At 34.4% G+C, this 22,761-nt stretch overlaps 2 protein-coding genes across 5 annotated transcripts in view; one reads left to right on the plus strand and one right to left on the minus strand.

Annotated features, from left to right (window-relative positions):
• LOC131942094 (uncharacterized) overlaps nt 1-9,174 on the plus strand; it is a 64,570-nt gene extending 55,396 nt beyond the window's left edge. For both annotated transcript variants that reach the window (XM_059301806.1, XM_059301805.1), the window contains exons 14-19: nt 439-566; nt 1,006-1,052; nt 6,095-6,204; nt 7,936-8,021; nt 8,718-8,782; nt 8,948-9,174. In XM_059301806.1, the coding sequence (XP_059157789.1) occupies nt 439-566; nt 1,006-1,052; nt 6,095-6,204; nt 7,936-8,021; nt 8,718-8,782; nt 8,948-9,083 (572 nt within the window). In that variant the 3' untranslated portion in view covers nt 9,084-9,174. The remainder of the gene's footprint in view (nt 1-438; nt 567-1,005; nt 1,053-6,094; nt 6,205-7,935; nt 8,022-8,717; nt 8,783-8,947) is intronic.
• A 3,293-nt stretch (nt 9,175-12,467) lies between these two features.
• On the minus strand, nt 12,468-21,324 carry LOC131942095 (zinc-regulated GTPase metalloprotein activator 1). Of its 3 annotated transcripts, none has more exons than XM_059301808.1 (14): nt 21,215-21,324; nt 18,299-18,622; nt 18,063-18,149; nt 17,719-17,815; nt 17,213-17,364; nt 16,956-16,993; nt 16,632-16,678; nt 16,047-16,133; nt 15,864-15,908; nt 15,640-15,696; nt 15,248-15,308; nt 14,655-14,789; nt 13,502-13,628; nt 12,468-12,768 (listed from the first exon to the last, which is right to left on the minus strand). In XM_059301808.1, exons 2-14 carry the CDS (start codon nt 18,387-18,389, stop codon nt 12,704-12,706), a joined length of 1,089 nt encoding a protein of 362 aa, XP_059157791.1. In that variant the 5' UTR covers nt 18,390-18,622; nt 21,215-21,324; the 3' UTR covers nt 12,468-12,703. The 3 variants fall into 3 exon arrangements, with proteins under 3 accessions (XP_059157791.1, XP_059157792.1, XP_059157793.1); XM_059301809.1 differs by having other exon boundaries at nt 18,299-18,542; nt 21,215-21,312; XM_059301810.1 differs by lacking the exon at nt 21,215-21,324 and adding an exon at nt 19,471-19,487 and having other exon boundaries at nt 18,299-18,542.
• Nucleotides 21,325-22,761: the final 1,437 nt, after the last annotated feature.

Here is a 22,761-nt window from a genome sequence, read left to right on the forward strand (position 1 = left end):
AGTGGTGTCAATGACGTATTGGTTATGTATGTCAGTAACATGTAGGTCACTTGTGTCAGTGGTGTCTATAACATACTGGTCGTTTATGTCAGTGACATGTCAGTCAGATATGTCTTTGGTGTCTGTGATATATGTCAGTGGTGTCAGTGACATGTCAGTCATGTATGTTAGTGACATGTTGGTCATGTACTTCAGTGGTGTCAGTGACATATAGGTCATATATGCCAGTGACATGTCGATCTTGTATGTCAGTGGTGTCAGTGACATATTAGTCCAATACTTGTGTCAGATATTAATATCAGTAATGTTTGTCACATATAAGTGTCTGTCCACAGACAAAGAAAACAATAAACTAATCTGGACTATTCTGACATTGTAAACATCCAACATCTTCCCCTATAAATAGACACCTTATACGTGATGATTCATATCTTTCAGGCCGGAAGAAAACTGAGGAATCTTTCCACGAACCATGTGACAGATCTGAGTTCTATTCCATGGCAGACATCATATCCGAACCAGTTTTCTTTAACCCCTTACATGAAACTCCGGAATTTATTCACAAGGTAAAGCAGGACAAGTAGCCTATTTTTATCATAGATATCAGAGATTCTTGTTTTATATCGTTGGGTACTGTGTAAATCTGGACAAATGTTTTTATCAAACTCAAACATAGATTCTTGTTTTATATCGTTGGTTACAGCGTAAAGCTGGACACATGTTTTTATCAAACTCAAACATAGATTCTTGTTTTATATCGATGGTTACAGTGTAAAGCTGGACAAATGTTTTTATCAAACTCAAACATAGATTCTTGTTTTATATAGATGGGTACAGTATAAACCTGGACTAACATTTTCATCAAACTTTAACATAGATTCTTGATTTATATACATGGATACAGTGTAAATTAAACATCGTTGTTACTAAAACAAAATACATAAATGTATGTCTTTGTATTTTATAAGCTTTGTAATGTATGCCTGGTTTATTTTTAATCCTCAGTCAATATCACTTGGAGTTGTGCCCTTACAAGAAGAAGATTTATCCAGGTAAGCCTTGATTTTAATCATTTGTATGGCCCATTCTTTGTGGCTCTATGAGCCAACAATAGATGTGGTGTGTATGGGGAGGCCGCTTGCAAAACCTGTCCAGTCCACGTTTTAAAAGAATAAGTTACTCTTATGGCCTTCTTAATTAAGTGGCGATTTAAGTAGTATACTAATTTTTGTTCAGAAAAATATACATTAAAAAAATTACGTAATAGTAAAATATCGAAAATCCTAAAAATAGTTAACAAAACAAATTTTAAAAGTCGATCGTTTGAAGTCAACCAGAAGTGATTTGGCTTGTTTTGCAAATGGACTCCTCGTATATTAACATGAAGTCTAACTTGAAGACTCTCTTGCTCCCAACCCTATACACAATAGATGCTATTGCGTTACAAGTACCGATATCAGTCAGTTTTTATTAAATCATGTTTATGGTCCTGTGGGGGACAATTGGTTAAATTGCCATTCGGACCCAGCGGCCCGTGGGGTAGGGGATTTGGGGACAAGAACAAAATCGAATCTTGGACACGCCACAGAACACACTAACGAACATGGTGTCGTCTGATACTGTTAATATCAACACAGATGGGCAAATTACTATTACTTCAATGCTAATATGTATCGACCAGACCAATGTGTATAAATATCGTTAAGAAAATAACTTGACAATAGTAATACAACGTGATTGTTCTGACTTTAATCAACACTACGTATCACTCCAAGGCTATAAAATATATTGGCTTAAATTACAAAGTGGAGTTACACATTTCTAGTATATGCCGCTGTTAAAAAAAATAATCTGCTACCCCCCCCCCCACACACACACACACACGAGTGCACCCCCACACCCACCCCACACTGTCTACTCCCCCATGATATCTCAGTTGTACGTAACGTTTCTATAACCGTCTCACCCTCACCATGACAACGCCCCCGTGATATCCTAAAAATACGTAATATCTCTGTACCCGTCCCACCCCGTCTATGTCGGTGTGATATTATACCCTACACTTCCTCCTGCTTCTGTTCTATGACGAATGCCCTACCCTCCACACGGATATGCTGTCAATATCAACACCAATTAGTGTCAAGGAAAAATGATTCCAGTTGACCACACTCTTATTAAATGTCACTTAACGCAGGTCGAACAAAACTAGTGTTAAAACTAACACCTCTCTTTTTTTCTTTCTCACACCCCCCCCCCCCCACAACATCCAGCTATACCTGAGCCGATAGTATTTTATTGCCGCCCTCTAAATCTAGTTCGCCCCCCCCCCCCCCTTGACAACTGTCTAAGTGTTGTTGACAATAGTATCAGGAGAAGAGGTCGGCAAACATTGCTGTTATTGTGTGCGGGGGCCGATGGAGTGGCTATCAAATGTTTATTTCAACACCTCTGTCGCGACACCTACCTGAGAAGTCGAGTCCATAAATTAAAATCTCACCTGAAACTACCTGGATAATAAATAACTCACGCTGGTGCACGGTGAACTCTGGAACAGCTAACTGGTCGTGGTGTTTATATTTCTGTTCTGGTGCCTGACGGGCGGAGCGAATCGGTGCCGGATGGAGTTGTGGGTTCGGATCCCGTCTCTCTTGCCTTGAGAGGAACTAAATTCTTGAATAGATTCCTCCTGTTCTGTCTTTAGATGGACTATATTCTTGAAAGGATTCCCACTGTTCTGTCTTAATATGGGCTATATTCTTTACACGAGTACGTATAGCGTTGAAATAAAACTATGTCCACAGTAACAACAGTTGCTTCCAGCCCTTCACTGTTAATTTTTTTTTAAATCAGTAAATCTCGAGGCGGTAAAAAAATGTTGCTTTCAGTAAATGAGAGATACAATTTTCAAAAACAAAATATTTATAGCGGCGATTAAATTAATTAATGTTGACTGTAGAAATATTGACTTAAGTTAGGGAAACTAAGGCGGCTGAGCATAGTGCTGACCACACTATCCCCTTTGTATGCCGATGTCTTTGAAATAGATAAGTTATACCTCCTCATCTGCCCTATGTGTCTTAGGTGCGAACAGGAAAAGATGATGAGATGATGATAGAAACATTAAATTGGTATCTTTCTTAAACTTTAGGAACTCTTTACATTCGTTACAAGCAGTGGTGCAGCGACGGGGGGAGGGGAGGGGGGGGGCGGCGGACCCTAGGGGCGCCAAAATAAGCTCATTTTAGCTGCTATTTTGAATTAGAAATATAAAAAAAATATAATGGGGGGAGGGCGCCAAATTGAAAGTTTGTTGCCGGGAGGGGTCGCTACGTCTCTGGTTACAAGTTAATTTAAGGATTATAGTTTATATTTCACCATTACCTGATACGCGTGTTAACGCAATCATAATCATTCTACAAAACTAAAGTGCCAAAACAACTACCACAAAACTTCATAAATACATGAAAACCACCAGATCGTTACCTGCACCAACACGAACCGATTTCTTCTAGAGCATGTCATAAACACCAGCAGCACTCACAAAAGCCAGGTGTGGTATAATAAAGTCAGACACACAGAGGTTATCTCCCTGTAATCAGCTCTGGTTTGTGTACCCCAGTGTTATCAGCGGCGGTAACCCATTACCCACAAACTTACCTAATCCCCTTGAAGGAGTTGAAAGTGTTTCACCTTATGACTGGTGGCGAAATGGTGGGGGAAGGGGGAGGTAAAAAAATGTAAACTCCTGTAAATGTATGTTAATGCAAATTTTATATTTAAAACGCAATAAAACGGGAATGAAAACTTTTATTTTTATTAAATTTTAATGTTATATTCCCAGGCCTGCAACAATAAAATGGCGGCGGTCTCTGAGTCGTTCTGTTTGGCTCTTTTACGAGCCAGAAGAAAAAAAAACAAGTCCATGCCAAACATCAGTTTTGTTTTTATTCCTAGTGTAGACCAGGGGTCTCCAAACTTTTCAGTCCGATGGCCGCATTAACTATCAAATTTCAGTTCGGGGCCAGTTTCTTCCAGGCATGTATTTGATTTTTCTGGGCAAAGTTCCTCAACCATTACCAACAAACGGTTTTTCGTTGGACAAAAAGTTTTCCGCGGGCCGGATGAGAGGACTTCGCGGGCCGCATCCGGCCCGCGGGCCGTAGTTTGGAGACCCCTTGTGTAGACCAATGAGACCGCATTAACTGTTTTCAAATTTGGACAGGGCTTGTCCATAGCTAACACCCACACACCTAGCCGATTAATGAGGGTGAGGGGGGGGGGGCGACAATTATGACGATCAGATACGCGTAGGAGGGCCGGGTGTTTCACAACACCCATGTAAGTTGACTTATATTTAGATTTTTTTTTTTTAAATAGTATAATAGATGTGAGAAAAAAAAACAGGTTTATTTACTTCAGGACTGTGTTATTTTTGGAACAACATAAAGTGAAATATTGAATACGCTGACTTAGTTTCTGAAAGGGGGTAGCGGAGGATAGGACTTTTTTAGAAAACTAGAAATTAGGGGTGTGAGGATGAGAAGTCCTCTATTTTAGTGTGACATCTTTTTAATGGCTTATATGGCTATGGTTAAATTTAGTTGTTTTTTTTTACGTTTGTGATTGAAGTTCGCATAATAAATTGTCACTCTATAGACCTATAGTTTATTTCTAAAAAAAATTAAATGTTAGTATTTCGGGGGAATATATGGAATCACGTCTACCGCCCCCCTCCCCAACCAGAACAAAATTGAATTTATATAGAAATTATATACTGTTACCAATGTCCGCCCTCCTCTCCTTGAATGTACGTCTACAGTCCCCGCCCCCCCCCCCCCCCCCGAACAAATTAGAATCTACAAAGAAAATATATACTTTGACCAGTGTGCCTCCCCTCCTCCCGAAGAAAAAGGCTGAAACAACCTCTGGATGGAAGATCTATCACAATAAAACTCATCAGTTTTGGTGTACACACACAGACACACACACACACAGATAACCATAAAAAGACGTCAGATGTACGCATCGTACAGATAACGTCATAGCTTTATCACGTGAGGATCACAAAGTTCGACTAACGCGCCCATCCGTGACCCCGACTAGAGGTCACACACACACACACAAAAAAACATGATCCTTCTATGTGGGTGGGACAGGTGTAACGTCTGTAGGAAATAGGTTTTTTTTTTAGCTCCATTGAAACCAGGTGTGTTTTAGTGTCTGTTTATTGGTGTAGGCATCCAGTGTCTACTGGTGCACATGCTCCACCCAAACCACGATATGACAGAGGAAGTAGAGGTCACGTAGACGCGATAAACGAAAGGAAATGGGCGTGTCTTCAAGCGGGGTGGGTTCTGGGACGTCTTCCTATTGTATGATGACGTCCTATAGACTGAGAGACGCCAGTGACGTCTTATAAATTAAACCAAGAAGCGGATTGTTTCTGAGATTTTAACTAGACTCTTTCCTGTTGATAGCTATCCCCCACCCCCAGCACATGGCAAACAAAAACTGGAGTGAGATAATAAATACATTGGTATTTTGACATACCCCCCCCCCCCCCACCTTTTCCGAGTTATATCCACAACATGCGTTCTCATCAGTGGCGGGTTAAGGTGGAGGAGGGGGGAGGGTCGGGCTGCTACCAGAGGGTCCCAAAACTGTAGACCTATAACCAGTTTCTTCCAGGCATCTCTTCTCAGCCCCCCCCCCTTCCGAAGAAAGTCTACCGCCCTCCTCCCCCCCCCCCCCCTTAAAAAAAATCAAGTGCCTCTTTCCTTCCCCCTCCCCCGGAGAAAAAAGTCTGGAAGAAACACTGCCTATAACCTACACTATAATATATTAATGTGATGTAATAACCGTCTGTGATCATTTTTAACCAAGGGCCTGGTCAATTTTTTAGCCTAGCCCCCCCCCCCCCGGGTAATTTCCAGCCAGTTGTCCCACTCCAACATACCACCCCCAGCCCTCTACTCCAACACAACCCGCCCCAGCCCTCCAACATAACCCGCCCCAACCCTCTACAACCCGCTCAGCCCTCTACTTCAACACAACCCGCCCCAGCCCTCTACAACAGTCTCCTCCTATCTTTCAGCCTGCCAACAAGTCTAGAACTGCCCGACTCATGCGACGACTACTACAGCGGCAGCCCTGCCAAGAGAGCCAGGAGAGACTCCACCAGCACCCCTAAAGACGGTCAAAAAGGTATTTACTCCAGTCCACCTTTCTGCTACTGTATTTACTCCAGTCCACCTTTCTGCTACTGTATTTACTCCAGTCCACCTATCTGCTACTGTATTTACTCCAGTCCACCTATCTGCTACTGTATTTACTCCAGTCCACCTATCTGCTACTGTATTTACTCCAGTCCACCTTTCTGCTACTGTATTTACTCCAGTCCACTTATCTACTACTGTAATTACTCCAGTCCATCTATCTGCTACTGTATTTACTCCAGTCCACCTTTCTGCTACTGTATTTACTCCAGTCCACTTATCTGCTACTGTATTTACTCCAGTCCACCTATCTTCTACTGTATTTACTCCAGTCCACCTATCTGCTACTGTATTTACTCCAGTCCACCTATCTGCTACTGTATTTACTCCAGTCCACCTTTCTGCTACTGTATTTACTCCAGTCCACTTATCTACTACTGTAATTACTCCAGTCCATCTATCTGCTACTGTATTTACTCCAGTCCACCTTTCTGCTACTGTATTTCCTCCAGTCCACTTATCTGCTACTGTATTTAATCCAGTCCACCTGTCCGCTACTGTATTTACTCCAGTCCACCTTTCTGCTACTGTATTTCCTCCAGTCCACTTATCTGCTACTGTATTTAATCCAGTCCACCTATCTGCTACTGTATTTACTCCAGTCCACCTTTCTGCTACTGTATTTACTCCAGTCCACTTATCTACTACTGTAATTACTCCAGTCCACCTTTCTGCTACTGTATTTCCTCCAGTCCACTTATCTGCTACTGTATTTAATCCAGTCCACCTGTCCGCTACTGTATTTACTCCAGTCCACCTCTCTGCTACTGTATTTACTCCAGTCCACCTTTCTGCTACTGTATTTACTCCAGTCCACTTATCTACTACTGTAATTACTCCAGTCCATCTATCTGCTACTGTATTTACTCCAGTCCACCTTTCTGCTACTGTATTTACTCCAGTCCACTTATCTTCTACTGTATTTACTCCAGTCCACCTCTCTGCTACTGTATTTACTCCAGTCCACTTATCTACTACTGTAATTACTCCAGTCCACCTCTCTGCTACTGTATTTACTCCAGTCCACCTTTCTGCTACTGTATTTACTCCAGTCCACTTATCTACTACTGTAATTACTCCAGTCCATCTATCTGCTACTGTATTTACTCCAGTCCACCTTTCTGCTACTGTATTTACTCCAGTCCACTTATCTTCTACTGTATTTACTCCAGTCCACCTCTCTGCTACTGTATTTACTCCAGTCCACTTATCTACTACTGTAATTACTCCAGTCCATCTATCTGCTACTGTATTTACTCCAGTCCACCTATATGCTACTGTATTTACTCCAGTCCACCTATCCGCTACTGTATTTAATCCAGTCCACCTTTCTGCTACTGTATTTACTGACGATGGTAGATAAGCCTAAACCCCAGCGCTTCCTCTTTAAAAAAAAATACGCACATTCGTCGCCCAAGATACACATATTTTCTATTTCACTTGCATCACATCACTATGTGAAAAAACAACACGTAGAAACATACATACATACCAACATGCACACACATACATAGGCACACTAGACACACACACCTCCCACACCTACAACCAAAGTCCTGTAATGTCCTTATTTATGTGAGAGAACAAAACACATACCCCCCACCACACACCTATAACCAATGTCCTGTAATATAACCAATGTCCTGTAATGTCCTTTCAGTCCTCCTGTACGTCAGGGAACAACACGAGAACGTCTACACAGCCCTCATGCTTGAGATCCCCACCCTACACGGGCTGCTCAGATCAGTGAGTACTTCACCCCCCATCCCCCGGGGAGGGGGTCTTATCTGCATGATTGACAGTAGCATTGACTGAAGGTCGCTGTAGTGTAGTGAATAAAGATCATCTATTTGTGTAATTAACTAAAGATCATCTATTTGCGTAATTAACTAAAGATCATCTATCTGTACCATTCATTGACCAAATATAATCTATCAGTACCATTAAATCACTAAAGATCATCTATTTGTGTTATTAACTGACTAAAGATCATCTATCTATACCGTAAACTGACTAAAGATAATCTATTTGAGCTTAAAGACTAAAGATCATGTGTAGTTTACAGACTTTGATCACGAGTAAAGATCTAACTAAAGATCATGTATTTGTGCTTCTGAGTAGTTTACAGATTTAGATCTTTTATAAGAATTATGAAGAGATCATGTATTTGTAACATATTTATTATGTGTGGTTAATTGACCGAATAATGTGTAGGCCTATTGGTGTAGTTAAGTTATTAGTCTTATAACAAAATATCTAAAGATTAAGAGTAGTCAACAGACAAAATATACTGTACAGTTAACTTTGCCGACTGAAACACACCATTCTTCAACTAGTCAAGATCATGCATATACATATCAATAGTGCTAAGTAGCCATACATCAAACATGTTCCCTTAAATTAGATCACCAATACTGAACCTGACCATGTATTTCTTCACAGATTGAACAAAAATACTCTATATCTCCATCAAAAGTGAAAAATCTTTATAAAAAGTCCCGTAAAGGGTAAGTAGTTAGTTGCAAACTATTAAGGTCTATTCTTACTCTTATTTACTAAATGTTTTAAAAACCAAGCTAAAAAATAGTTTATACTGTAGGCTATGTTTAGTTGTAGTTTTTACTTAACTGTAAGTAATCACAAATGTACAATCATTTTTTCTTGAAAAATAGAATTCTCGTGAGACTTGATGACAACATCGTGCGACATTATTCACACGAGTCAACATTCATCATCGAGATCAACGTCTTAAACCAGGAGAAGGATTATGAGATTATTCTAGTTGAAATAGACCCAGCAACATCATAGCTACACTGTCTCCATGGAACTCGTTTGTGTTGAAAGTTATAAAAGTACAATGTTTTCTTGAAGAGCTGGTACTTACTTGTGAATGTACTTACTTAAAAAATATTTATAAAGAAAATAAGAACTTGTCTAACAATACTATGTAGTATGTAAGGACTAATCAATTGCTGTGTTGTAAGTCATGTAAAATAGAAGTGGCCAAATGAGGTTGTTAAGTATCAACTAAATGTTTCTATTGAATCATTGTACAAATAGTTCCAAAACATGACAGGATGGTACTATTTTTCCAACACTTTTCATTTTATTTTATTTATTCCATGATGGGTATATATAAATCAACTGTTGATTAAGGACATAGTAAATAAAAAAAAAACAACACAATAACTTCAATGTGAAGAAACTGTAGATAATTGATACACGCATGTGGTTTTTAAATTAGACAGTGGCTACCCTGGTGCCACAGCGATGGGGTAGGTAAGCTTGATGGTAGGGGGTAGTGCTGGTTGAAAATTGTCTGGGGCCAACTGACAATTATTATACATTACTTTATTAACTTGACGCAACTTCAAGGATTCACATTGGGGCACCTAAAACTCAAATGGTCCCTGGCTGCTGCCTGATCAGCCCCCCCCCCCCCCCCCCCCATTTACGCTACAACTCATGCATGACTGACCAGCCTGTATCAGTTACGCTACAACTCATGCATATCCTGCATGATTGACCAAGTCTCAGTAGCAGTCTGCATCGATCCTGCTGGCATTGAATAATTAAACCCCTGGAAACCTGATTGTCTTTTGTCTTACAAGAAAAAAATGTGTATTCTAAAATGTTTTAGTGTACTGTCCTACGTAAAACTCATAACCCAGAATGAACCAGATAATGCTGAGTGAGGATTATTTATATAACTGTTTGTTATGAAAAAGTTTATATGATTTTTTTATGCCAAAAAAAAACTCAACTGCTGATTATATAAGCTATCTGTATTTATATTTGTATATTACTCATCGTTAACAGACCACCCTGTGAACTGTAGAATAAACAAACTGACCACTTGTTCAATTTTAGGCATCAACTGACCTATTTCTATATTTCTAGCATGAATTCATTGACTCTCTTCATTTACAACTGTCTGTACATAGCTATATAGTTCTGTTTATCAGTTGAATATCTACCCACTACATACCGGACTCTAGAAGAATAATTTCAATCATATTTCCTTAATGGAAACTATGCAAATAAATTTATTCAAATGCAAATAGCCTGTGTTATATTCGCAATGTGATGGTTTAAAGTCTGATTCAAATATCTACCTGCAAATACATTTTCTAGATAAAAATTATATTTACATATACATTTGTTATTCTTATACAAATCAAGTTTAAACAGTTGGCTTGACTGCTTGAATTTACTTGAACTCTGAATTAGAAATAAAATTGACAAAGGTTATATCTAAACAGGGTAACTTCATATGATATTTAAATCATGCTCCAATAGTGTACGGAATTGTAATTAAATAGTTTACAAAAACTAGAAAAAAACTGTCTCTTAATTTGTCTCTAGTGTCTCTCTCAATTTACTATTGTATACCCATTTTTTTCCCAGTCATTAATTTATTTTTCAAGGGACTACCATAAACTAAAATCTCTTTTGAATGGATTAATTCATTGATCTAATCTTTATTTATACAAGCAAGTTGAGAATCCTGGATGTTTTCTCTCTCACACAGTGCACTTAGCTGCTATGTCAATGTATAGCTTATTTAATTTACATTTTAAAATTGGCAATTTTAATGTGCCTTAAGATTTTTTTTATTTAAAGAAGGATAGGAACAAGACTGTGTTCAGGGTAGATTTACAAATTAAGTTCATAAACAATTTTTGTAAATATTTTTTACTTTTTTTGTCTGTTGTTTGATAAGTTAAAAAAAATTGTTTGATAATTAGTTTGTTTAATGAATATTTACTTCTCATTCAAATTTTTGAAATAGAAAACAGTGGTTTGGTTTTCTTGTGTAACTTATTATGTGATAATGAAAGTATGCTGTGGTTAAAACCTTTATTGCTGAATTACAGCTGTTTTCTCATACTGAATCTTTTAAAAATTCCTTATAAAAATACCATTTGCTATTGACTTTTATCTTGAATCAATAATTAGCTTATAATTCTGTAAAAATCTTAACACATTGATTTAGTCAAATGATAAATTAATTTTTTAGAAAAATATATTGCTATTAGTTTTGTAAGTGTATTAAAAACTATTGATTCTAATATTATCATGTTATGGTGCTCACAAAATGATCACAATTCAATCTTAAAATTTAAAACGCGCCCTCCATTATTTCATCATCAGGTTTTTACAATGTTTTTGTAGACTCTCATCAAACTAAAGTGTCTTGACTACTACATATTGTATAATATATAAATGGATGCTTAGATGTTTACAACTAACAAGTTATATGTTAGTAACATATTGAAAGTATGTTGTGTCCGTGGCATTTTGTCAAATAAAAAATTTGAAAATGTTATTTTTATGACCCTTTATATAATGCCTGTATAGTAACCACATTGCCAAATTTTTTTCACCATGCATTTGTTCACTGCTCCCATTCCTTTACCCCAATGTAAACAATGAGACCATCATAAACTAAACCTCACATATTTGTACCAGCAGTACAAAAAAATGTATCTCACATTCCCTGTGGAAACATTCCCTACACTAGCCAAAACATTTCTTAGTTATACTAAAAGAAATTAGAAAAAAAAAAAGTTACAATAAAATAAAGTCAACTGGACTATGTAAGATATAAATACAGCTAAACTTTTACTGTAAAATACCAAAATGCATTTCACTTAAAGCTGATCTCATTACTGTAGCCTCCTCCTTATAAAGCCCCACGATATATTGCTTCAACTACTATACATTCCATTGCATTATTTATGCAAAATATTTTCAATATTTACATTTATCTAACAATTACTTCATATTTTACCTATTGTATCTATTTATATAATACTTGATGCATCATTCCAAACCTTGAATGTGTCTAGGACTGTCATCAGATATACAGCAATACATTCCAATTTATTAAAGTATAAAATACTGCAAAAAATAACGTGTTGGTTTTTATTTTTGTTGTTTTATTGGCCTGTTGTCAGAAGAATTGTATACAAAATTAGCCATTGCATTTGTCATAATAAAACTCTGGTGTGGTCAATTATATAAATATTGACTTCTTTGTTGAGCATTTTTAGTTAAATAGAGATAAAGGGAGGTAACAGAGTATTAAATTACTTACTTAAATTACAGACATTTTTAGAAAACACAAATTGTGATTTCATTATAAAAAATAATTAAAAGCAGATTAATACATTTTTTAAATCTTCCATTTTATAAATAAATTTAATCAAGCCTCAATTTCACAAAATAAAGTTCACCACTTATTTAAAGCCTTAAGGAATGAATTAATGGTAGAATACTTTTAAATGGTTAATTGGGCTATCTACTTACTCTATTGACAAAATGTAAGAACTATGGAAAATCAAACACTAAAACTTGCAATTATCAACGTTTTATTTTAAGAAAGTGATTTAAAAAAAAAAACCGGGGTGTTGAATTATTAAGTGTCACAACTGTTTTGTAACCAGGTTTTTCAAGCAGGTTTCCAAAATATTCTTGTCCAGATTTTGACCTGAAAATAAAAAAAAACATTTAGTACATAGAGAGATTACAGCATGCTGAGAGTGGCAATAGTGACATAAATTACTGATATCATGCTCTGATAGTTAACAAGATCTTTATGCTGAAAATAGTGGACGGGATGGCCTGGAAAATCTCAACTTCAAATCCGGGTTCAAGTCAATAAAACATCCCTGAGTCCACCCAACTCTGAAGGGTACCTAACTCAGGGAAAGTAAAGGCAGCTGGGCATAGTGCTGACCACACTACCCCTTAATATGCCAAAGGCAGAGAAACAGGTGACTTTTACTTGCCCAATGGACCATGAGGTTCAAAAAGAAAACTTTACTCTTTACTTTATGCTAAAAATTACTGCAAAGTCAGCAAATGGATTACTGGCTTCAATTCTGCCAAGCATGGCTAAAATATTAATGAACCGAAATTTTCAATTAAATACCACAATTCAAGATTACATTTCTTGAAGACAAAAAAATAAAATGTAACTTATATAGTAAAATATAATAAAAGAAACTTTACCAATGACAAAAAGAGTTAAAATAAAACCGGAAAGTTTACTAATGACAAAAAGAGTTAAAATAAAAAAAGAGTTAAAATAAAACCAGAAAGTTTACCAATGACAAAAGAGTTAAAATAAAACAGGAAAGTTTACCAATGACAAAAGAGTTAAAATAAAACAGTAAAGTTTACCAATGACAAAAGAGTTAAAATAAAACAGGAAAGTTTACCAATGAAGACTATTGAGTTGAAGTGAGGCTCATCATGCCTCCATGCTGTTGTATACTGTGAATCATAAAGCTCATGAACAGCCTGTACCACAAGTCTCTTGTCAGAGCCTTGAATGGACACTACACCCTGTAGTGCAAAGTTTAAATGTTAAGTTGTACAAAGCTTTGTCAAGTTCTTTTACAAGCTTTTATTTAACTTGGTTTTCTCTATTTGTCAGAAGTCAAAATCCGTAAGCAAAATATACGTTTTTTATATTAAAATATTTTAAAGTATCAAAAGAAAAAAATATTAATAAAAAATTTGTTAATAACAGGCAATTATCAAATTACTCACTAAAAGGAGAAAATAAATTAAAAAGACAAGCGTGGATCTCTATATTATGTATTAAATACAGTTACTAGAATTTGAGCCAGACAAGCCGGACAACCGGCTTCAAAATTAGGCATATATGTCAGAAAAGCCAGTTTTCCGGCCTGATGATCTAGAGTCATAGTCTGGTATACTATCTTATTAAATATAATTAGTGGCGGACTGAGTAAAACGGCGCACTGTCTTTTTAGTGCAAGGTTATGATTCTAAAAATTGATTTTGGGGAAAGGTGAAAGTGTCATAAAATACATTGTCAACGTAAAAAAATCGGTCGTTTTATATTATTTTATTATTTGGTTACAATTATTATTATAATAACAGTAAATAAGTAAGTTGCTCAAGTTTTGTTATTATGTTTAGTAAGTATATAAAACATTTTTGGCTTGATTATCTCAAACAGTTCAAAAGTTGTAGGCAAGTTAGAAGCAGATAAGTGAAAATTGGTTTGGGCTTGGGAGCTCAGGAAATGGGAGAAATTAGGCCAGGTTTCAAGGGGTTAAGAAGCAACCCACTCTTTCATTTTTGTTATTGAAATGGTAGTTACAGCAGTCACCCAACACATCAGTCAACCAACACAGAAGTCACCCCACACATCAGTCACCCCACACAACAGTCACCCTGCACAGAAGTAACCTCACTTGTCAGTTACCCCACACATCAGTTACCCCATACAGCAGTCACTTCACACAGCAGTCATCTCACAGTCACCCCACATTTAAAATAAAAATATTTAAAAATCAACACTAAATATAAAGCTATGACAAGAAAAAGCTCAGACATTACCTTAAGCCTCAACACCTGGATGGTCTTTCCCTCTGAGTTTTTGATTGATTTCTCCCAGAGCAGGTTCTGAAGAAACTCATCCAGGTCAGCCTTCAGCAGGTCACCATCTGCCTGTACAGTCACTGTAATTATACCCTGGAATATTTCACTTGCTTTTTACATTTTAAAGGGTTAAAAATAAACATCTTAACAGCAAACATATTATGGCTACAAATGGACATCTTAAATTTAACTTAAATTTAAGGGGGAATGTATGACTTAGACATTGGTCAAGAAAAAATCTGTGAACAGACTGTTTCACATTTAAAGTAAGTAAGAAAATCTGAAAAATCATACTAAGACTTGTAAGAATAAATGGTAGGGAAGCTGATAAGGACAACGGCTAAAATTTTATATTGTCATGGGAAATGTTTTGGATCAACTGAAACATCTAGAAAACTAAATTCCACGTCAAAGAAATAATAACAACAGTTGTTTAGCCATCATTTGGCTCTGGTTTTTAACATATTAAAGGGTTAAAAATTTACATGTCAACAGTTAATGGATTTCTGAAATCAATTTATTGCATTGAAGAAGGGAGCTCATAAGCTAACCTTATCAATTCTGTGTTTGTTCTCTGGGTTATATCCCCTGTCTGTGAAAATATCTTCCAACCTAAATAGGATAAGAGGAATTAAATAAGCTTACATTTTATAAATATTAACATAAAATATGTATTATACTCTAAGTTTAATAACTTCTGTTGCTCATTTGGTGATTGTATTTATTCCTTTTAACAGTGAGTGTTTTAAATTGAATACACTATTTATAGTTATAAAATTCAATCTGTGATCTACAGTAAAAACTATCATTCACATGTTCTCAACAAAGTTAATCTTAAAATGTTATTTCTTTGTGACAATGTAGAGTGTTATCCCTTGTAAACAGCATAAACATGATCTTTAAAGGGCTTAAAATTGTGTATAAACTGATGTTTTTGTTTTACCTGATTGTCCCTACTCCACCATAAGCATTTTTATCCAGGATTTCATCCAGATCAACTCTATGTAAAGAAATATTATGTTAGTAAATTATACTTAAAGATAACAATAAATAACAATAATAGGAGTTACAATATGAATGTTATCTAAGTTCATTAGAATTACTTTACTTAAAGGTGGGAAATAATCAAAATATTATTTAGTTTAACAAAGTGAAAATAACTCTTACTTTGCATGTGAGGTTTCAATTAATTTAGCAAAACCGTTGACTGATCTGAAAATTTAATAAAAAAATTTTCATTCTACACGCTGCATCATAACCAGGTGAAGCTACTTCACCAAACCCAAAGGTTATAACAATAAATCTTAGATATTAACTTATTAACTCCCTTTTCACAATCTTAGATATTACCTGATTAACTCCCTTAAACTATCACATTCTTCTTTCTGGATGAGATCAGTTTTGTTGATAATAATTACATCAGCTAGTGCTATTTGCCTGGAAGATAAAGAACAAATACCGGACATAGTTTATTTCAAATTTTTCCAAAAACATCTTGTACTTTGCTGTTAAAGCTATCAGCAAGCAGTTATCTCCTGTTTGCTTCCATAAGTTGTCTTAGGGTACAATTTTTAAGAATAAGAAACTTATTATATGAGTGTGTCCCATTTAATAGACACACTTAAAACAACTAGCACATAATTAGCCAGGCATATTGCTTGGCTGACACAGTTTTAAAAAAATTACATGAGCGACATCAACATAGCAGCTAATACAAATATTAATTACGTAAACAATGTGAAGCTAGAACTATTCCATTGACAAGAAATTTTTAACAAGTTCCTGTTTTGTTTTTACTGTCATACCGTCGATTTGAATGTGGTTGGCATAACAGTAGAGTAAGGTACAGACAATTAATACGGACATTTTAGGGTTAGTTCATACTCACAGAGGGTAGTCTAGTTAAAAGGTTGTCATAGACCGCATCAAACTTACCTTTGACATTCATTTGTACATTCTTCACTTTTTCTTTCTATCATTTGCTGTAACACAAAAATTACATTTTACCACCACAAATAACAAACAGAACACACTAATTTTTACACAACTGTCATGTTTTGTAAGCAATGTTCTAACATACACAAAATTAGTGAAAAACAATAGAAATCAATATCTGAAACTAAATTGATGTTATAGTTAACCAGTTAAATGATATTAATATTAAAAAAAATATTTTTAAAAATTCTAGCTTTAAACAAACTAACTCAATTTTTCTAATAAAAATAATCAGTTTAAACAAATAAAAAAAAAACATTTTACCTGACTACAAAATTTTGCATCCACAACTGTCACTATACCTGTAAAAAAGATCAAAGTTTACTTTTAATTTACTGCTTAATGAAAATTTTTTAAGCTGATTATTTGGTAGTTAAAATTTACATTGAAAAATTTTGGTACTCAACATTTCCGTGTGTAACTAATTATAAAAGGTCAATCTTGTTAACTCTTCTCATTATGTAACCGCAAAAGGTTATATTTTTTAAAAATAAATTAGATTTGGTATTATGAATACCAACCATCTAAGTAAATGTCACTGCAAAGCTCTTCATCCAGCCAAAATATCGATGCTATGGGCCCTGGATCTGCAAGTCCTGTTGTTTCCAGCAAAATGTAATCAAACTTTCCTTTCTTTTTCATGAGGTCCTCTATTGCTTTCACCCCATTATCTCTATAGTAATAGAAAATAAGTATTTTCATTTTCAAAATACAACTAACAAAAAACCAATTTTACTCTTATTATAGAAATTTAAAAAAAAACATTTTACTTTTTACAAACAAAAACAAACCATTTCTATTTATGAAAAAAATATTTATTATAAACATAATTCCTATTCTATTTTTAAGCATATACTTTTTTAAACAGTGGCAGTTATTAGATAACACCACCATGATCCCAGCACATGTAAAAATCAATAAAAAAAACAGTACAGTTAAAACTGAGTATTTGCAAAAATACATCAAATCAGGTATATGTATGAATCTTAACAAAGCCAGAAACAAGTCAGTTGTAGCATCCACTTACTTAACTGAACAACAGAGGCAGCCATTTCTGAGTTCCAACCACTCCTCAAAGAGTTCACCTTTTTCACCTACAGACATGGATTTCTCTATGGAATCCCCTGGAAGACAATAGAATGTGCACCATTTAAAACACGCTTGGCATGCTAATACTCTACATTTACGCAAATTATAGTCCAATATTTGAATTCTGAAAATATACCTCTACTTTTTGTCAAAATATTAATAAACTCTCTCAAATCTACATTTAGTAAAACTAAATTATGAACAATGGTAACAATTCTTCTCCTTCAGGACTGATTATATTTTTTTTAAAAATTAGGATAAAATCTGTAGTAAATTATTTACCTTCCCCAAACTCGTTCAGTATTACAGCTATTCTTTTCCCATGTTGTTCAGTCAGAATGTAGTTAAGGAGAGTTGTCTTCCCTGCACCTGAACAAACATATTTTCAATATTTTGAATTTAACTGTTGTGTCTTTCCTTATTTATTATCATATAATACAATCAAATCTAGCATAAATATTAACACTATATAAACATACAATTTCAGATCATGTAACTTGGTGTAACTTTAATGTTACCTAAATATCCTGTTATCACTGTCACAGGAACCTTCTGTGCCTCAGGTGTAAGAGGAACCAGCACAGGAATGTCATCTTCGTTATCCGACATCTTTTAAGATCCCAGACTTCAACATATGCTGATTGATTCAAGTGTGTTTAATTTGACTAAAGATAAGACAAGCCACATGTACTGCCACTACTGCTGGGATAACAATATTCTCAGCCCAAAACCAGCTTCACAGGTCCAGTATCTTAGATAGGCCTTCAACAGAGACACAGGTAATTAATGTGAATTATTAAATTTGATCAATGATAATTCTTGCTGAGTCTTGAATACCAAATCTGCAATTTAAAAAAAAAAATAAGCCTTACAATAAATACAGATTTATACATTTCAATCATTCCATGTATTTTTAAGTTAAAACTTTGTAAGATTGCTGTTTCTTTAATTAGTTAACCAGGCCTTCTGCGAGTTAAAAACAAACATTTTAAATGTGTTGTTTATGTGGAGCTTACAATGTTAAAATGTTGGGCTTTCTAAAATATAAGTTAGTAAATATTAAAAGTATAATGTGGATTATGTTAAGTAAAATAACTTAATTTTTTAAAAGTATTATTGACTGTAATGGCGGGCAGCATTATACTTAGTTGTAAGGCCACAGTTCATAAGCTTAGGGTTAGGACTAAACATGATTTTCTTCTAAACGCAGGCAATGTCAATTAATTAAAAAAATTTTAAGCATGTTAAAACTTTTGTTTATCTTGTAACATTAAAGAACTTATAAGTTAAATGCATTCTGTATGCGGAGTCATAAATGATTAAATGGACAACCCTCTACACGCCCTACAGAATTTTTAAAAAACATGGAAATACACAAGAAACTTCTCATCAAACATAAAATTTTAAATTGTAGGGCCTATTAGATTTTAGATCTATACTCTATACTATTTAGGCCTACTACTGCTACTATTTAGTATATAGTATAATATACTATAGTAAGGGGTGGAAGCAGGCGTTGTAACTGAAATAGCAATATAAAAGGAAGCAGGCGTTGTAACTGAAATAGCAATATAATATATACTATAGTGTAACTATAGTATATTGATCAGCTTGTCAGATGTTTGTAGTTTGTAGTAGTTTTTTTAAATTAAATATTCTGTTATTTCAAATACACCATTAAGTTCCTTACCCCTTAAGAGAACATTTGACACCACATTTAAATATCTAGCTTACTCAGTTGCCGAGAAAAAAGAGAATTTTAAAATTTTATCCTACTATTCCTAGTAATACTACTACTATTATTTTTAATTTTAGGGTCTTACTTTTTTTTTAAATTACAAAGATTGTTACTAGTTACAATTAAGGGTAATCTATCGTTTTGGGTTCGTAAAATCGACAGCGGCTATTAATGTAAGAAAAAGTTACCTCATTGTCAAGGTATATTGTGATATGTTTGTGTCAAATATTATAGATAAATGGATAATAAACCTAAATCAATGGCTAAATATATCGATATAGGCCAGAAATTAACTTTAAACAGCAGTGTCTGCGAGCAAGATTTGCTATATAAACAGCAGCCATGTGTAAAATAGAGTGGCTTCCCCCTGAATCTTATAAAAATAAAACTTAAACAAAATGGCTGCTATAGTAAATGAGCATGGTTGCATCTGTTGGAAACATCGCTAGTCTTCATTTATAACTGAAAAGTTTTAATTCAATTGTTTAAAAACAGATACATAAATGAAACAAGGAAACATTTTTGTATTTTAAAAAACATAAATCCTCCTCAAAATGTGAAATAATTATTAAAATTTAAGGAGTCACCTGTTTTTCACATTACAAGTCGCGGGCGATTTTACGTACCTAAAACGATAGATTACCCAATTAAGTAACAGTTAACAATTGATTGTATAATGCAAGATGATACGCATTTTATTTTTAATGATTTTACAAGAATCTACTACTACTGGCTACTACTACTAGATTTACCACTAGATCTAGAATCTAGTACTACTACGTATTTTACCTCCTTCGACTTTTAAGGCCTAAGACTAAATATAAATAATGACTAGATCTAGAATAATTCTAGATCTAAGTCATAAGTTCATAAGTGATTTCAGATGTGAGAACCTAACCGCCATAACGAATAAAAGTTACTTTGGTAATCTATCGTTTTAGGTACGTAAAATCGCCCGCGGCTAGTAATGTACGAAAAAGTTACCTCATTGTCAAGGCTTTAATTAATAGAAGTATATTGTGATATATTTGTGTCAAATATTATAGATACATGAATAATAAACCTAAATCAATGGCTAAAGATATCAATATAGGCAAGAAATTAACTTTAAACAGCAGTGTTTGCGAGCAGGATTTTCTATTTAAAAAGCGGCCATCTGGCTTCCCCTGAATCTTGCGCTATAATTTTACAATAAAAAAAAAATAAACAAGATGGCTGCTATAGTATAGTAAATGAGCATAGTTGCATCTGTTGGAAACATAGCTATTAGCTAGTCTTCATTTATTACTGAAAAGTTTTAATTCAGTTGTTTAAAAACAGGTATATAAATGAAACAAGGAAATATTTTTGTATTTTTCAAAACATAAATCCTTATTAATTTAAATCCTCCTCAATATGTGAAATAATTATTAAATTTAAGTAGTCACCTGTTTTTCACATTGCTAGTCGCGGGCGATTTTACGTACCTAAAACGATAGATTACCCGTTACCGTTACTTACTTTACTAACTTTATACTAGATCTATTACTTTATAATTATTTTAATTAGGGCCTATACATTATAATTTTTTTTTATATTTTAAATTTTTTTCATCCTTCAAATTTCAAATCACTTATTTTAGAAAGAATCTAAGGTTAAAAATTAGGCCTATATTCATTAGATATAGAAATCTAGATCTAGATTCTATAGGCCCTACCTATTTATAAATTTAATATTTATTAGAATCTAGTAGATCTATTTGATTTGATTTTGATTCAGAATTCAGGTGGTGCAGTTGTGATGTAAACATTGTCTAAATACCCCGCGTTTACTGAAATACAAAAAAACAATTTTGATCAGCTAACTAGCGAAACATCTGAAGTTCAAAAACAATAAAATAAATCTTGAAAAAGTCTCTCTGTTACCTCAAATATAACGTATTTTTGATTGTTGTAAACTATGCCAATTGGGTTTTTATATTCACTTTTTTTACAGCAGTCATATGTGAACATTTTTTTTAATATATCGAATAATCGAGTTGCTTGAAAATGAAATATGTGGAATGTATGTGCTCAGTGTTTCTTCCAGACTTTTTTCTTTGGGGGGGGGGGGGGGGGGGGGGGAGGCAATTGAAATTTTCGGGGGGGGGGGGGGGGCGGTAGACTTTAAGTACAATTAGATCTAATTCGTTTTATTAAATTAAACTTTAAAGTTTAATATAAAAAGTATTTTAATATATAACAATGAAAACAACAACATTCAAAGATAATTTTGAAATTACAAGTAATTTACGAAAATACTGTAAGCGATTCTAGATTAAAGTAAGACAGTGTTACTTTACTTAAAAACCTCATAAAATAATTTTAATTACACCCCAAATTTCTATTTTTCTATTTTTGAACGGTTTTCTCTCTCAAATATTCATTGAAATACATAAAAATCTGGCACTTTGACCGAGTTTTATTATTATTTATTTTATAAAGTTTCTATTAGAAAGAGAAGGGTCTGTTAACATTCAATTGAAAAAAAAAAGTTGTTTACACATGCAACAAAGCGACGCCGCATTTAATTTGCCTTATCAATGAAACAACATTTTTTTTAAAAACTGATACAAAGAGAAGCCTTACAAAATCGATTACGATTCAGTAATGCAGCTCAGAGAAAAACTTTATTTTTTTCTACTCCTTTTGGCGCCGCCTAGGGTCTACGCTTAGGACATCACCCCACCCCCCCACCCCCCCCCCCCCCCCACACGCTCCCTGCCTCTGATTTTTATGTCAAAGAACTCAGTTTGAACTACCAATTAACGTAACAAATAAGTAGAGCTGTAACCGATATATATATATATATATATATATATATATATATATATATATATATATATATATATATATATATATATATATATATATATATATATATATATATGTATGTATATATATATATATATATATATATATATATATATATATATATATATATATATATATATATATATATATATATATATATATATATATGTGTGTGTGTGTGTGTGTGTAATGTTATCATTCTGTTCAACCAGCAACATAAATTTGGATAACCTCATAAAGAGCCCCCCCCCCCCCATTATATGGTGTAGTTTTTAAAAGAACTCTTGGAATTCGGTCTCTTAAAATTCTTTATTTATTTATTTTCCCCCGGTGCCTACACGTAGGTGGTAACGGGTGAAGATAACAAGTCATATCTCGGTCTATTTTCGTCAGCAGACTGAAGCCCCTCTAA

The sequence above is a fragment of the Physella acuta genome, unplaced genomic scaffold (assembly GCF_028476545.2).
Source record: "Physella acuta isolate Inbredline_101_S28 unplaced genomic scaffold, ASM2847654v3 ptg000387l, whole genome shotgun sequence".
Taxonomy (NCBI): Eukaryota; Metazoa; Mollusca; class Gastropoda; family Physidae; genus Physella; species Physella acuta.